The 15,330-nt window shown below is 39.9% G+C and overlaps 1 protein-coding gene across 4 annotated transcripts in view; it reads right to left on the bottom strand.

The window, feature by feature from the left end:
* Nucleotides 1–15,330, bottom strand: part of Ptprm (protein tyrosine phosphatase receptor type M) — a 688,723-nt gene that overhangs the window by 257,254 nt on the left and 416,139 nt on the right. For all 4 annotated transcript variants that reach the window (XM_029470944.2, XM_085832583.1, XM_085832584.1 and 1 more), the window contains exon 12: nucleotides 276–549. In XM_029470944.2, coding sequence (XP_029326804.1) covers nucleotides 276–549 — 274 coding nt within the window. The remainder of the gene's footprint in view (nucleotides 1–275; nucleotides 550–15,330) is intronic.

Below are 15,330 nucleotides of genomic sequence, written 5' to 3'. Positions count from 1 at the left end.
AGAATGACTAGCCAACTTTCAGTAATAAGAAAGCTGGAAAATAATAACTCACATGTTGACAATATGCTCTCCTGAAGCACAAACAAAACCCACACATATTCATTTCTTTCCTTAAGTTTCTCTTGATAAAATGACCTTTAAAAATATAAGAAACTGTTTCTACTTGGAAGACACAAAAAGCATGGCTGGATTTTTGTTTTGAATTTTGTCTCCTTTTGAGCATGTTTCCCTGAATAATTCCAAGAACCTAATACATAGCCAGCTTCCACACTTACCCCATTGGCTCGACTAGCAGCTTGGTAATAAATTCTGTAGCTCTTATGGGGGAGGAGGGGGGTGTTCCAGTAGCCATTGTATGTCTTATTGTCACCAATGGTAAATGGTTGAGCAGCTTGGAGGCTGTCGGCGGGAAATTCTGCAGCAAAGTAGTACTGTGAGTTCAGGATGGAAGCGTTCTGGAAGTGAATCGGCACTGGGTAGCACTTCAAGATCTCTGTTGTCTTCTTTGTTCTCCGAGGACGTTCTTCCTCGACAACAATTTGATAGACACTAGATAAAGCAAAGAGAGACAAGCATTCATAATATTTCATGACCACTGATTGGGTCCACTCAGCCTTCAATTGCCAGGAATTTGAACACATCAGGGACAAAGAACACAGTGGACATAGTGCCTGGACACAGTGGCACCTCCTGTTCAATGTTCTTCCTCAGCCATTTTCCATGGGAAATAACATAATGAATCAATGAATGTGTATGGATATGTGTGCATGTGTGGACACCTGTGCGTGTGTGTGTGTGTGTGTGTGTGTGTGTGTGTGTGTGCTTCTGAAGACCAGATATCAACCAGATATCAACCTAATGAGTTTTCCTGAAATTAATTCAGCTTAACCAATAATTGAAATTATATTAACTGTAGGTTTATAAAGAAAGAAGTAACACATTATTCCCTTGAAGTATAGCTGTATAGAATGCATGGGAAATTTTAACAAGTTACAGAACACAATGTACAGTGATCAGTATTGGTAAAGATCCTCCTTCCTGTCTGCTCCCACATCCGCTGCCCTTGACCAACAATGGAAAGAGACATTGTGAGGGAAGGAAGAGAAGGTATTGGAATGTAACCCCAAAGCTGGGGTTACGGAGTTACAGTGGTTACCAAGGGAAGTTGCAAGCAATACCATCCAACTTACACATAAAAAAAGCAGATGGGAACAAGAGACCCTGATCCCGTAAAGCTCCTCTTAAAAAGCTTCCAAATACTGAAATAACTTTAGGAGCACATGAAAACATGCAATGATGGATTTTTGAAAAATTAATGTCTTAATAGTCTCTAGAATTATGAACATAAGAAGCAGTTTTATAGGGACAAAAAAGTAGTATTTCTCTTGAAAAAAATTGAGAGAGACAGAGAGAGAGAGAGACAGAGACACAGAAACAGACTCAGAGACACACAGAGACAGAGGCAGAGAGAGAGAGAGAGACAAAGAAAGAGACAGAAGTTTTCACAAACCAAATCAAGATTAGATTAAAAACCCTTTCAGACAAAGAGATGCATCTTCTCTTGTGGTATTAGGAAGGCATGGCGATTCCTTAGGGTAATGAGGTAATCCAGGAGGTGCTCATAGTGAATGTTGATGGGGAAGATGCCTGTCACCCCAGTTTCTTGGGGAAAGCCTCTGCTGGTCTCACCTGCAGGACCTCTGAATCTATAGTCAAATGATCTGTTGACCTCTTAGAACACAACCACTTAACACAGTCTGTTACAGTCATAAAATGCACGCTGTCATCAGCCCACTCATCTATCTAACTAAAAATCAATTCTTTTAGAGCATCCGAGTGGCTGATGTGGATGCTGGTAGTCCAGCAGCTTTATAGTTGGACAATGAAGTAAATTATTACCAGTGACATAAAACAGATAAAAGGGGAAGAGGATGGACTCAACTCTTCCTCACATAAAAGACTTCCGGTTGGGTCTTGTTAGGTACAAGGCACTGCCAAAGCTGGTAGATTGCCTGAATGACAGAGGCAATATTAAAGGAAGTCTTTATAAAGCCTCATGGTGAGCCAGGACACAGAGTGGAAGGCCAGAAGGCCAACCTGCGTCTCTCTCTGTCTCCTTGACTTCTTAATCTATAAACACTTGTATATACTGGTTTAGAAACATATGTGGATTTCTGAGTTCGAGGCCAGCCTGGTCTACAAAGTGAGTTCCAGGACAGCCAGGGCTACACAGAGAAACCCTGTCTCGAAAAACCAAAAAAAAAAAAAAAAAAAAAAAATAGAAACATATGTGAATACTGACATGACACATTAACACACCTTTCCCTGAGAAGTTGCCCTGATTAGCGACACATGTGGCCAAGGGGCTGAGCAGAGGGAACACATTATGCACCTCTATCACTTGTGCAGCCAACCACCAGGTTAACAGGGTCAAGGAACTTGAATCTGGTGCTGACAGAACACATATGGGTGATCCAGTCAACAGGCAATATCATTGCGGGAGACGCCTCAAAGGCCACATACGGCTAAGTGTTCAGAAGCATGTGATCCTGATAGACTCCAGGACGGAGTTGTCCTACCCACTCCATGCAGACCTAGGACTCCAGCACAAAACAACTGTTTATAGCTTCTAAATCTTTCAGTGGTCTGATCCATATTAAAAGGAGTAGGGCAGATATGTTAGCTACAATTTGCTTTCAGTGGCTTCGTTCCCTTCGTCCAACTGCAATTTGCATACAATTGCATACAATAGTCTTGATTCTCAAAAAGAGAGAGATGAATAGAAAAAGCATATTAACATATTTTTATAACATAGTGTTGCTGTTATCCTATTTTCTTACTTGTTGAATTGGTAAATGGATTTCTATCAGAAGTATGTATATATAGGGAAGAATAATCCATGCAGGGTTCGCTGGCATTCAGTTTCAGGAGAGCACGGACGGACTTGGGATATAGATATCTAGCACAGATAAGTCAGTCGCGAACAGTACGGCCCATCAAACAGCAAACTAGCAAGAGTGAAGGGTCAAGGCTAAAGTGAAATTCTAAATGATACCTGCTCTGCAGCAGCTGGCAAGCATGGAGGAACTTTTAACTAGGTGTCCTCTTTAGCAAACAGCACTGAGGAAGTTTGTGCTTTTTCTTGAACCAGTTTTGTTGAGAATTGAGGGAGTAAATTGGGCAAGACTTCAATTCTACACCTCCTAGCATCTGAGGGTTTCAATTAATTGGGAGAATTCTTATGATTTTCTATGAAAACAGAAGAGTAGGTGGATTTCTACTGTTTCTTGTATATATTTAAATTTTTTACTCAACATATGGCAACTATTTTCACAAAATGGACAAACCATAATAGCCTCTCGCTTCTCGAAGGTGTCTCTCAACAGAATGAATTATCCCACCGTTTCTCGACAGAGTCAGCTTTCCCAGTTTGTTTGTTATTTGACATAAGAGCCAAGGTCTCAGTTTAGAAGCAACTTCGGGAAGCAGCATACACACGACAGAGCAGAACTGTAAAGATACAGCTGAAGAAAAAGTTGCTGAAATCAGTTCACCTGATCAAGGAACTGCAGGCTTAGTCTGCAAGCCATCTGCCCAGTGCAGGATCTTCCTTGCTCTTGCAGACACAACCACTATTCAAGTTGGCTTCAAATTGTAGAAATAAATCACCTTGGGAACTGTATGGAGAGCCCTTCTCTTTTATCACATCAGTAGAGTTATCAATAACATTGCTCTTTTGACCTCATACCACAAATGGCCTCCGGGGACGTACTCTCCTGACGTCAATTACCGGGCTGCTGTCTTCTCATGTCTCCCAAGGAACACCTCCTTCTAAAAATCTTTCCCTTTTTTTTTGGGGGGGGAGGGGTTGTACCACAGTGCATGTATGGAGAGCAGAGGAGAACTTGTGAGAGCTTGATCTACCATGTGGGATCAAACTCAAGTCATTATGTTCCACAGTAAGTATAAAGTGTATTTCTCCTTTTAAGTTATCCATGGTAACCTCCCTCCTTTTATTGAGATGGTGACTTCTTTATCTCAGGATGGCTTCAAACTCTCTATGAATTGGTAAAAATCCTTTCCCAATCTGTTGGTGGCCTTTTTGTCTTATTGACAGTGTCTTTTGCCTTACAGAAGCTTTGCAATTTCATGAGGTCCCATTTGTCAATTCTTGATCTTATAGCACACGCCATTGCTGTTCTGTTTAGGAATTTTTCCCCAGTGTCCATATCTTCGAGGCTTTCCCCCACTTTCTCCTTTATAAATTTCAGTGTCTCTGGTTTTATGTGGAGTTATTTGATCCACTTATACTTGAGCTTTATATAAGGAGATAAGAATGGATCAATTCGCATTCTTCTACATGATAACTGCCAGTTGTACCAGTACCATTTGTTGAAAATGCTGTCTTTTTTCCACTGGATGGTTTTAGCTCCCTTGTCAAAGATCAAATGACCATAGGTGTGTGGATTCATTTCTGGGTCAATTCTGTTCCATTGATCTACCTGTCTGTTGCTGTACCAGTACCATGCAGGGTTTTTTGTTTGTTTGTTTGTTTTGTTTTGTTTTGTTTTGTTTTTTAAATCACAATTGCTCTGTAGTACAGCTTGAGGTCAGGCATGGTGATTCCACCAGAGGTTCTTTTATTGTTGAGAATAGTTTTTGCTATCCTAGGGCTTTTGTTATTCCATATGTGTTTGCAAATTGCCCTTTCTAACTCAGTAAAGAATTGAGTTAGAATTTTGATGGGAATTGCATTGAATTTGTAGATTGCTTTCGGCAGGATAGCCATTTTGATTATATTAATGCTGTCAATCCATGAGCATGGGAGATCTTTCAATCTTCTGAGATCTTCAATTTCTTTCTTCAGGAGGATATCATCCTTAGTGAGGTAACCCAATCACAAAAGAAGTCACTTGATATGCACTCACTGATAAGTGGATATTAGCCCAGAAACTTAGAATACCCAAGATACAAGATACAATTTGCAAAACACAAGAAAATCAAGAAGAAGGAAGACCAAAGTGTGGATCCTTCACTCCTCCTTAGGGAACAAAACACCCATGGAAGGAGTTACAGAGACAACATTTGGAGCTAAGACGAAAGGATGGACCATCCAGAGACTATCCCACCCGGGGATCCATCCCATAATCAACCACCAAACCCAGACCTACTGCATATGCCAGCAAGATTTTGCTGAAAGGACCCTGATATAGCTGTCTTGTGTGAGGCTATGCCAGTGTCTGGCAAATACAGAAGTGGATGCTCACAGTCATCTATTGGATGGAACACAGGGCCCCCAATGGATGAGATAGAGAAAGTACCCAAGGAGCTGAAGGGGTCTGCTATCCTATAGGTGGAACAACAATATGAACTAACCAGTATCCCCGGAGCTCGTGTCTCTAGCTGCATATGTAGGAGAAGATGGCCTAGTCAACCATCACTGGGAAGAGAGGCCCCTTGGTCTTGCAAACTTTATATGCCTCAGTACGGGGGAACGCCAGGGCCAAGAAGTGGGAGTGGGTGGGTTAGAGGAGTAGGGTGGGGGGAGGGTATAGGGAACTTTCGGGATAGCATTTGAAATGTAAATAAAGAAAATATTTAGTAAAAAAAAAGAACTATAAGAAACAACAAACTCTCTATGAAGGTAAAGATGAGCTTGAGCTTACATGTATGTGATGATGTTGATGTGTTCATGGTGTGTGTGTGTGCATGTATTGCATGTGATTTTGTGTGTGTGTGTGTGTGTGTGTGTGTGTGTGTTAGGGGGGGTCTAAGAACAATTTTGTGGAGTTTATTCTTCGCTTCTACCTTCCCATAGGAAGGCATCTTATTCAGGTTTCCAGGCTTGTACTACAGTAAGCACTTTCACGCACCGAGCCAGCTCAGAGGTCTTCTCTGGATTCTGAAAAACCGACTTGTGAAAAGCAAGCAGAATGCTTCTGACTTTGCATGTCTCCAAATCCGGAATTCTCCTGATCAGATCTGTCTGTCTCTGCCCCTTCCTTAGCCTAGGTAAGGTCTGGCACTTGGATGCTGTTCTCTCTAACCTACAGGCCTCTTGGAAGGGATTCTTATAAAACAGGGCCTCCATCACCTCTATCTGGGGCTTATGACCAGTCTGTTGCTTTCATTGGCTCTGACCCAGCTCCAGTCTCACAAATGTGTTTCAGTGAAGATTCAGAGTCGGAGCCATTAGTGCCCCTGCATTGTTGTCTTCAAGCCTTGTGAGATTCTGGGGATAGATGGTTACTACTTAGTCATATTTTGGTTCTAGAAGTGCATATTTTTGAAGGCATAATAAAATCTAGAAATGATTCCTAGTTTACACATCATGTGTGATTGCTAGTTGGGTCACTGAGATTTGATGCTATGCTCTGCTTTACTAATCTTTGCTACTAACCCATTTTTACTTATCCCTTGAATACATAAAAGTTAAAAGAATAAGATATTACCAAGAGAAAACGGTGAAGAGTGCTCAGATGGGGCTGGCTAAATGCTAAGTTTTCTTGGACAACCCACAATTGACAAGCCCAAGAGACTCAAAGCCAGCATCTGTCTCCTATGTGATCTGTTACTCATCTTTCCTACCACTGGTGCCCTCTCCTACTTCATCAGTGCCTGGGTCCTGTGGGTGTCACCATTCCTTTATGAATCCAACAGGTACTGTTTGAGGGCCTCCTATGTGCTGGGCCTGCCCTACTTTAACTCAATCTAATTTATTGTTTTCTAATGAAGAGTTTCCTAAGGACACTTGTGTGTGTGTGTGTGTGTGTGTGTGTGTGTGTGTGTGAGATGAACACTTACATGAACATGAATGGGAAATACTTTTTTTTTCAGTTAACAATTTAATGGAGGCTAGATGAACATTTGACAATTAAACAGCCATCTAATGGGCCTCCCTTTTAGCCAACTGGCTAACTTACATCAAACACTCTACTCCAGATACATCATACGTTAAATGGCTACCAACTACTCATCTCTAAATATTAAAGAAAGAATTAAGTTGACTGGAGCAATTTCAAACCCCAGATGCCTTTTCATCCTTGGTCCATGAGACACATTAGATTTTTAAGCAGTCAGCCCTCAAATCTATTTGCTGCTTAATAATTTAAGCACTCATAGGTCAAACAGCTCTTTTCTATTCCCCTTTATCAAAGTCCATGTGCTAATGAAAAACAGCTAAATCCTCACTGCTGCCAAGCTGCAGCAGACTGCTGTCCCCTGATGTAAATTAAGATGTCATTAGTCCCCATGTCAATGGTACCTTGACCACACTGGTATATTTTCTATTTGTACAAATAACATTGAGTTACTTATGAATTTCATAAAGTCTTCCCATCCATAATCAGAATCTTGAATCTAGCTTTTTAAACTCTGACTGTTCAAATGGTTTTTCTCAAAAAAGATTAAAGACAGCAAATTCTCAAGGCTGGCAAGCTGATCAGAAGTTTCTGGGCTCAGTGAGCTGAATTAAAATTCTATTATCCTTTTAATATATTACTCAGTTCCTTTTTGTTTATTAAAGTTGTACTGTTCTTAGCCCTCTGCCACCACTGTTGTGGGATTCAAAGGAATGAAAAATCCTCCGACAGTATTTGCAATATTAAAGTATAACCTGCAGTGATGACAAATCTGTGAAAGATATGACATCATTGCATTAGAACTCACCAATGGAGTGAGACTTAGTGTAAAATTTAATTTACGGCAGACAATTCTATAACAAAACTCTGAAGCCTTTACCAGAAGAAATCTACATTCATATAGAATATCATATGAAAGATAACCCAGAAAAGAACATCTGAACATCTTTCATGTACTTCCTCAAGCTGGAGAGCTCAGATGCTGTGCAGGGTTCTCAGCTGGCCTTCCACAGGAAGCTTTCAGTAGACTTGAATTTGTCCATTTTTTCTTATTCATTTATTCAATTTCTCATCATCATGATATATTGGGAGGTGACCTGACGGGTTAACAGAAGGAGGGATGCAGAGGATGGGTCAGAGAGATGTCACGAGCCTTTCACTGTGGCCTTGGCTAATGCCTTAAAAACGACATTTCTGATTATTTCAAAGCCTCACGGATTTTGCTTTTGGTCTGTCTAATAATGATTTTTTGCCTTCATTTGCATTTTGGGGCACAGATCACATATTCAATAATTATACAGAGGGAGAGGGGGACTGGAGAGAGGGCACAGTAGGTGAAAATACTCGGTACTTTGAAAAGGACTCATTCAGTTCTCAGTACCCCAAAACACTAGCTTACAAGGCTTACAACTGTCTCTAATTCCAGTTTTAGGATACCCAGCATCCCTGACTTCTATGGGTATAAACACACACACACATATACTCTTTTAAAAATGGATAGCTTGTTATTATCTTTTTGAAGTCTAATTTCTCATTATTTACAAAACAAGCATATCATATATAATAAAAGACTACATGTGCAATCCAGGTCGATTGCTTTGCAACTTCAAAAAAAGTCACATTCATTCTGTTCTTTGTTTAGATATAACTTTCTCCTAATTTTATCAATGAATGAAAAGATGTGGCATACCTCCACCTGCACACTGCTCCCCATTACACAGATCCACCTACCTCCAGGAAGATCTACTCCAACCTGGGACACCCAGGCCAGCCAACACTAGAGACAAACAGATGGTGAATGGCAAGTGCAAGAACATAATCAACAGAAATCAGTGAAATGTGACACCATCAGAATCCAGCTCTCCTACCACAGCAAGCCCTGGATATCCTAAAATACCTGAAGGGCAAGGCAGTGAGCATAAATTTCATCTCATGAAGATGAAAGAGGCCTTTAAAGAGAATATAAACATTTCTGTTAAAGAAATATAGTAAAACACCATCCAACAGGTAGAAGTCCTTAAAGAGGAAAGAAAATCCCTTAAAGAAATATGAAAACATACAATCAAACAGGTGAAAGAAATGAATAAAATTGTTCAAGACCTGAAAACAGAAATAGAAGCAATGAAGAAAACATGAATGGAGGCAACCATGGAATTAGAAAATCTAGGAAAGAGAACAGGGACTAGTAATGCAATCATTACCAACGAAATACAAGAGATGAAGAGAGAATCTCGGGTGTAGAAGATCCCGTAGTATAAATTGATAGATAAGTCAAAGAAAATGCCAAATGTAAAATGTTCCTAACTCAAAACATCCAGGAAATTTGGGACACTATGAAAAGACCAAATCTAAGAATAATAGGAATAGAAGAAGGTGAAGATCCCCAGTTCAAAGGGACAGAACATATCTTCAACAAAATCATAGAAGAAAACTTCCCCAACCTAAAAAAGAGATGGCTAAAAACATACATGAAGCATACAGGACACCAAATAGATTAGACCAAAAAAGAAAATCTTCCTGTCACATAATAAACAAAACACTAAATATACAGAACAAAGAAAGAATATTAAAAGCTGCAAGGGGAAAAGGCCAAGAAACCTATAAAAGGCAGACTTATCAGAATTACCTGATTTCTCAACAGAGACTATAAAAGTCAGAAGATCCTGGACAGATGTCTTACAGACCCTAAATAAGAACACAGATGGCAGCCCAGACTACTATAACCAACAAAACTCTTAATCACTGATAGATGGAGAAACCAAAATATCCCATGATAAAAACAAAGTTAAACAATATCTACATCCAACACAAGGAGGGTAACTACCCCCAAGAAGACACAAGAAATTACTCATTTCACAGAAAAGAAAACAAACAACACACATATACCCAACATCAAAATAAGAGGAAATAACAAACACTGATCATTAATATCTCTCATCTCAATATCAGTGGACTCGGTTCTCTGATAAAAAGACACAGGCTAACAGACTGGATACACAAACAGAATCCATCATTCTGCTGCATACAAGAAACACATCTCAGAAGCAAAGTTAGACACTACCTCAGTGTAAAGGGCTGGAAAAAGGTTTTCCAAGCAAACCAACCCAAGAAACAAGCTGGAGTAGCCAAACTAATATTTAATAAAATGGATTTTCAACCAAAAGTAATCAAAAGAGATGAGGAAGGACACTTCATATGCATCAAAGGAAAATCTACCAAGATGATATCTCAATTCTGAACATCTGTACCTCATATGCAAGGGCACTCAAACTTGTAAAAGAAACTTTACTAAAGCACAAATCACACATTGAACCTCACACAATAATAATGGGAGACTTCAACACCCCACTCTCACCTCAATGGACAGGTCATCAAAACAGAAACTAAACAGAGAAACAATGAAACTAACATGTTATGAACCAAATGGATTTAACAGATATTTACAGAACCATTCACCCACAAACAAAAGAATATGCCTTCTTTTAAGTACATCCCAGAATCTTCTCTAAATTTGACCATATGATCAGGCACAGAGTAAGCCTCAAAAGATACAAGAAGATTGAAATGACCCCTGGTGTTTTATCAGATCCATGAATTAAAGCTGGGCTTCAACAACTACAGAAATAACAGAAAGCCTACATACTTATGGGAACTGAACAACTCTCTACTCAATGAACAGGTTGGTCAGGGAACAAATAAAGAAATTAAAGTTTTTCAAGAATTCAATGAAAATGAAGGCATAATATACCCAAATTTATGGGACATAATGAAAGCAATGTTAAGAGGAAAATTCATGGCAAAAGGTACCATTATAAAAAAAATTGGAGAGATCTCATATGAGCACCTTAACATGACACCTGAAAGCTCTAGAACAGAAAGAAGCAAACATACCCATGAGGACTAGACAGCAGGAAATAAATAATCAGACTCAGGAATGGAACCAATCAATTAGAAACAAAAGGAACAATACAAAGAATCTACAAAACCAAGAACTAGCTCTTTGAGAAAACTAACAAGATAGAGAAACCCTTAGATAAACTAATTAAAAGGCACAGAGGCAGTATCCAAAATAACAAAATCAGAAATGAAAAGGGAGATATAACAACATGAATTGAGAAATTAAAAAAAAATCATTAGGTCTTATTTCAAAGGCCTGTACTCCACGAAAATGGAAAATCTAGATGAAATGATAATTTTCTAGATAGATACCACATACCAAAGTTAAACCAAGATCAGGTAAACTAGCTAAATAATCCCATAACCCCTAACGAAATAGAAGCAGTCATTAAAAGTCTTCCAAAAATAAATAAATAAATAAATAAATAAAAGCCCAGGGTCAGATGGTTTTAGTGCAGAATTCTACCAGACTTTCTAAGAAGAGCGAATACCAATGATCCTTAAATTATTCCACAAAACAGAAACAGAAGAAACTTTGCAAAGCTTATTCTATGAGGCCACAGTCACACTGATAGCTAAACCACACAAAGACTCAGCAAAGAAAGAACTCATGAACATCAACACAAATTACTCAACAAAATTCTCACAAACTGAATCCAAGAACACATCAAAAACATCATTCACCATGACCAAATAGTCTTCATCCCAGGGATGCTGGGATGGTTCAATACACAAAACTGACCAACACAATCACTATATAGACAAACTGAAAGAAAAAAAATCACATGATTATCTCATTAGATGCTGGAAAACCCTTTGATAAAATCCAACATCCTTTCATGTTAAAAGACTTGGAGAGATCAGGGAGTCAAGGCACACACCTAAACATAATAAAAGCATTATACAGCAAACCAATAGCCAACATCAGTTAAATGGAAGGAAACTTGAAGCACTCCCCTAAAATCAGGGACAAGTCATGGCTGCCTACTCTCTCCATGTCTATTCAATATAGTACTTGAAGTCCTAGCTAGAGCAATAAGACAAAAAAAAAAAAAAATGAGATCAAGGGGATAGAAATTGGAAAGGGAGAAGTCAAAGTATTACTATTTGCAAATGATATGACAATATGCATAAGTGACTATAAAAATTCTACCAGAGAACTCCTACAGCAAAGTGGCTGGACACAAAATTAATTAAAAAAAATTAGTAACCTTCCTTTATACAAACTATAAATGGGCTGAGAAAGAAATCAGAGAAACAACACCCTTTACAATAGCCACAACTGATACAAAAATATCTTGGTGTAATTCTAAGCAATCAAGAAAAAAGACCTCGGGGCTGGCGAGATGGCTCAGTGGTTAAGAGCACCCAACTGTTCTTCCGAAGGTGTGGAGTTCAAATCCCAGCAACCACATGGTGGCTCACAACAACCCGTAATGAGATCTGATGTCCTCTTCTGGTGTCTGAGGACAGCTACAGTGTACTTACATATAATAATAAATAAATCTAAAAAAAAAATCTAAAAAGAAAAAAAGAAAAAAAGAAAAAAGACCTCTATGACAAGAACTTCAAGTCCCTGAAGAAACAAATTAAAGAAGAATCAGAAGATGGAGTGATCTCGCATGCTCATGGATGAGTAGGGGTAACATAGTAAAAATGGCCATCTCACCAAAAGCAATCTAAAGACTCAACTCAATCCTGGTCAAAATTCCAACACAATTCTTTACAGATCTTAAAAGAACAATTCTCAATATCATATGGAAACACAAACAAACAAACAAACAAACAAACAAACAAGTAAACACCCAAGGTAGCTAAAACAATCCTATACAATAAAAAAAAATTCTGGATGTATCATCATCTCTGATCTCAAGCTGTACTACACAGTAATAGTAATGAAAACTTCATGGTATTGGTATAGAAATAAACATGTTGATCAATGAAAGTGATTCAAAGACTTAGAAGTAAACCCCTATCTACAGACACTTGACTTTTGACAAAGAAGCCAAAAACATACAATAGAAAAGAAAAGCATCTTCGACAAATGATGCTGGTCTAACTGGATGTCTCACTTAGACAGGAACTTAAAATAGTCATAGGAGGAAGATGGAGGGAGGGAACTGGATGGGAGCAGAGGGAGAAAGGAGTGTGGGCAGGATCGGGTATAGAAAGAGACATTAGAGAGGGCCAGAGGGCCAGGAGAATGAATGGAAATTTGCAGTTGCCAGGTCTCTAGGAAGTCCCAGAGACCTGGCATAGGAGAGGCTCCCAGGAGTCCATGTAGGTGACCTTAGTCAAGATGCCTAACAGTGAAGACATGGAACTAAAGCAGTCAGGCAGGACCCCAGTGTAGGAATAAGGATACCAACCCACCCAACAAAATGTCCAACCCAAAAATTGACAGGTCTAAAAGAAATGCCCGGACAAAGATGGAACAGAGACAGAAGGAATGGCCAACCAACAACTGGCCCAACTTGAGACCCATCCCATGGGCAAGCACTAATCTCTGACACCATGAATGACACTCTGTTATGCTTGCAGGCAGAAGTCTAGCACAACTGTCCTCTGAGAGGCTCCACCCAGTAGTTGACTGAAACAGATGCAGATACCCACAGCCAAACATAGGTAGAAGGTCAGGGACTCGGGAAGGATTGAGGGCCCCGAAGGGGATAAGAACTCCATAGGAAGACCAACAGAGTCAACTAACTTGGACTCCTGGGTGCTCTCAGAGACTGAGCCACCAATCAAAGAGCAGACACAGGCTGGACTGAAGCCTTAGGCACATATGTAGCAGAAGTACAGCTCATTCTCCATATGGGTCCCTCAACTACTGGAAGGAGGTTGTCCCTATAGCTGTAGCCTGACTCTGATATCCATTCCCCAACAGAGCTGTCTTGTCAGGCCTCAATGGAGAAACATGTGTCTAATCCTGTAGAGATCTGATGGGAGAGGGCGGGGGGCAGGGGGGTGTGATAACCAGGAGAGGGCCCACCCTTTCAGAGGAGAAGGGGAGGGGGAAGGCCAAGGGACTCTTGGAGGGGGGACTGGGAGGGGGAGCAGCCAGTGTTTGTGATGTAAATTAATTAATTAATTTATTAATTAAAAACAAAAGATGTGAAAATACTCTCAACGGCCTGGTAAGATATAATGACATATATTAAAAGTATTTCATCAGTTTAAACGGAAAACTTGGGATCAAAGTGAACTTGCTGTAACTATGGCCAGTATTCCTTGGCTCTTCAAGTAGACTTGGCTGTGAGAGCAACTGATCTGACAGCAACTCGATCCTCGAATATGGATGAGACCAGACCAGTAGTACACAGCAACTAAGGCTGGTATGATCTCTGTCAGCATCGCTAATTTCTCTTTGTCCTGCTGGGATCTTAAGGCTGGCTTTAGATTGCTGCATGAGGTTGGCAGGCCACCATATGCATATTTTATGATCTCTCAGTTTCTCTGGCACTAGCCACCCATGCTCCGTGTGTGAGTGTGGTGGGTACTCATGGAAGCTCGCAGTCCAAACACCCTGCTGCTCTGCAGGTTTGTGATAAGATCTATTGTAATAAAATATTAATTACAGCTAAAAGGTTGGGTGAAAACTATGAACTCAATTATAGACACATATTGTGAACAAAGGGCAGAGTGAAAAAAATCCTTTAGTTATGAAAGTTTCAGATAACGATAATAATAGTGAAGAAAAAAAAGCCACTATCACATTAGACTCAGGCTGTGCAGCTCCATAAAAGGCCACCTGTCATTACTCTGCACAGCGGGCACCACAGTCAGAATACATGAGCCCTGGATGGAACATCCTTCGCAGTGCCTTCTGGGGCTTTCAACAACAGAGAAATCCTCCTTTGCATCTCCTACTTTAGCGAAGCTTATCTTAATTCAATCATTATGGGTTCATAACAAGATGTGATTATAAAAATTATAATTCAAGGTCAGTTGCCATGGTGAACAGGCATCTTCTTAACCAACCCCATGTACAGGGACTGAGATAATATTGTGGACGATAAACCAAGTGAAGTTGAGACTATCCTTAATCTAAAAGTATTTTTTAAAAAAGGTGTGCATTTTGGAGGGTCTTGGATTTCAAGGGTGCTCAACCAGTAGTCTAAATACATAGCCCTAAACCTGCTCAAACGTGAAATTCAAAGCCTTCCTGCTCCCAAACGTTTAAAGAAGGGGGTTTGCTCTAAGAGACCTACACTCACCTGGGGTGGCCCTCAAAGTGACCACTGTTTCCCTACTCAGTTCCCACAGGGCCAGTGTAGGCAGAACTATGCTGTAGGGCATGAAACTCAGATAAGAGCCACTCTACCTGAGGTGACTAACAGGCAGAGATGTCTTTGGACAGGTGGGGGAAAGGGTCTGCCATCGTACCCAGGCTCTGGGCTGGCTTCTCTCTTCTCTTTGAAGCCTTGCAGGTGAACTAGGAATGATTCCTGTCTGCATAATTCCTCCTAATTTAGCATGCGGATTGTATCCATTCAAATTATTTTTTTTTTTTAAAGATTTTATTTATTTATTATATGTAAGTACACTGTAGCTATCTTCAGACACTCCAGAA

Source organism: Mus caroli, unplaced genomic scaffold, assembly GCF_978045245.1.
Source record: "Mus caroli unplaced genomic scaffold, Mus_caroli_1 scaffold_18, whole genome shotgun sequence".
Lineage (NCBI taxonomy): Eukaryota > Metazoa > Chordata > Mammalia > Rodentia > Muridae > Mus > Mus caroli.
The sequence above is the reverse complement of the archived record's forward strand: the minus strand, read 5'-3'. Positions and strand labels throughout refer to the sequence as shown.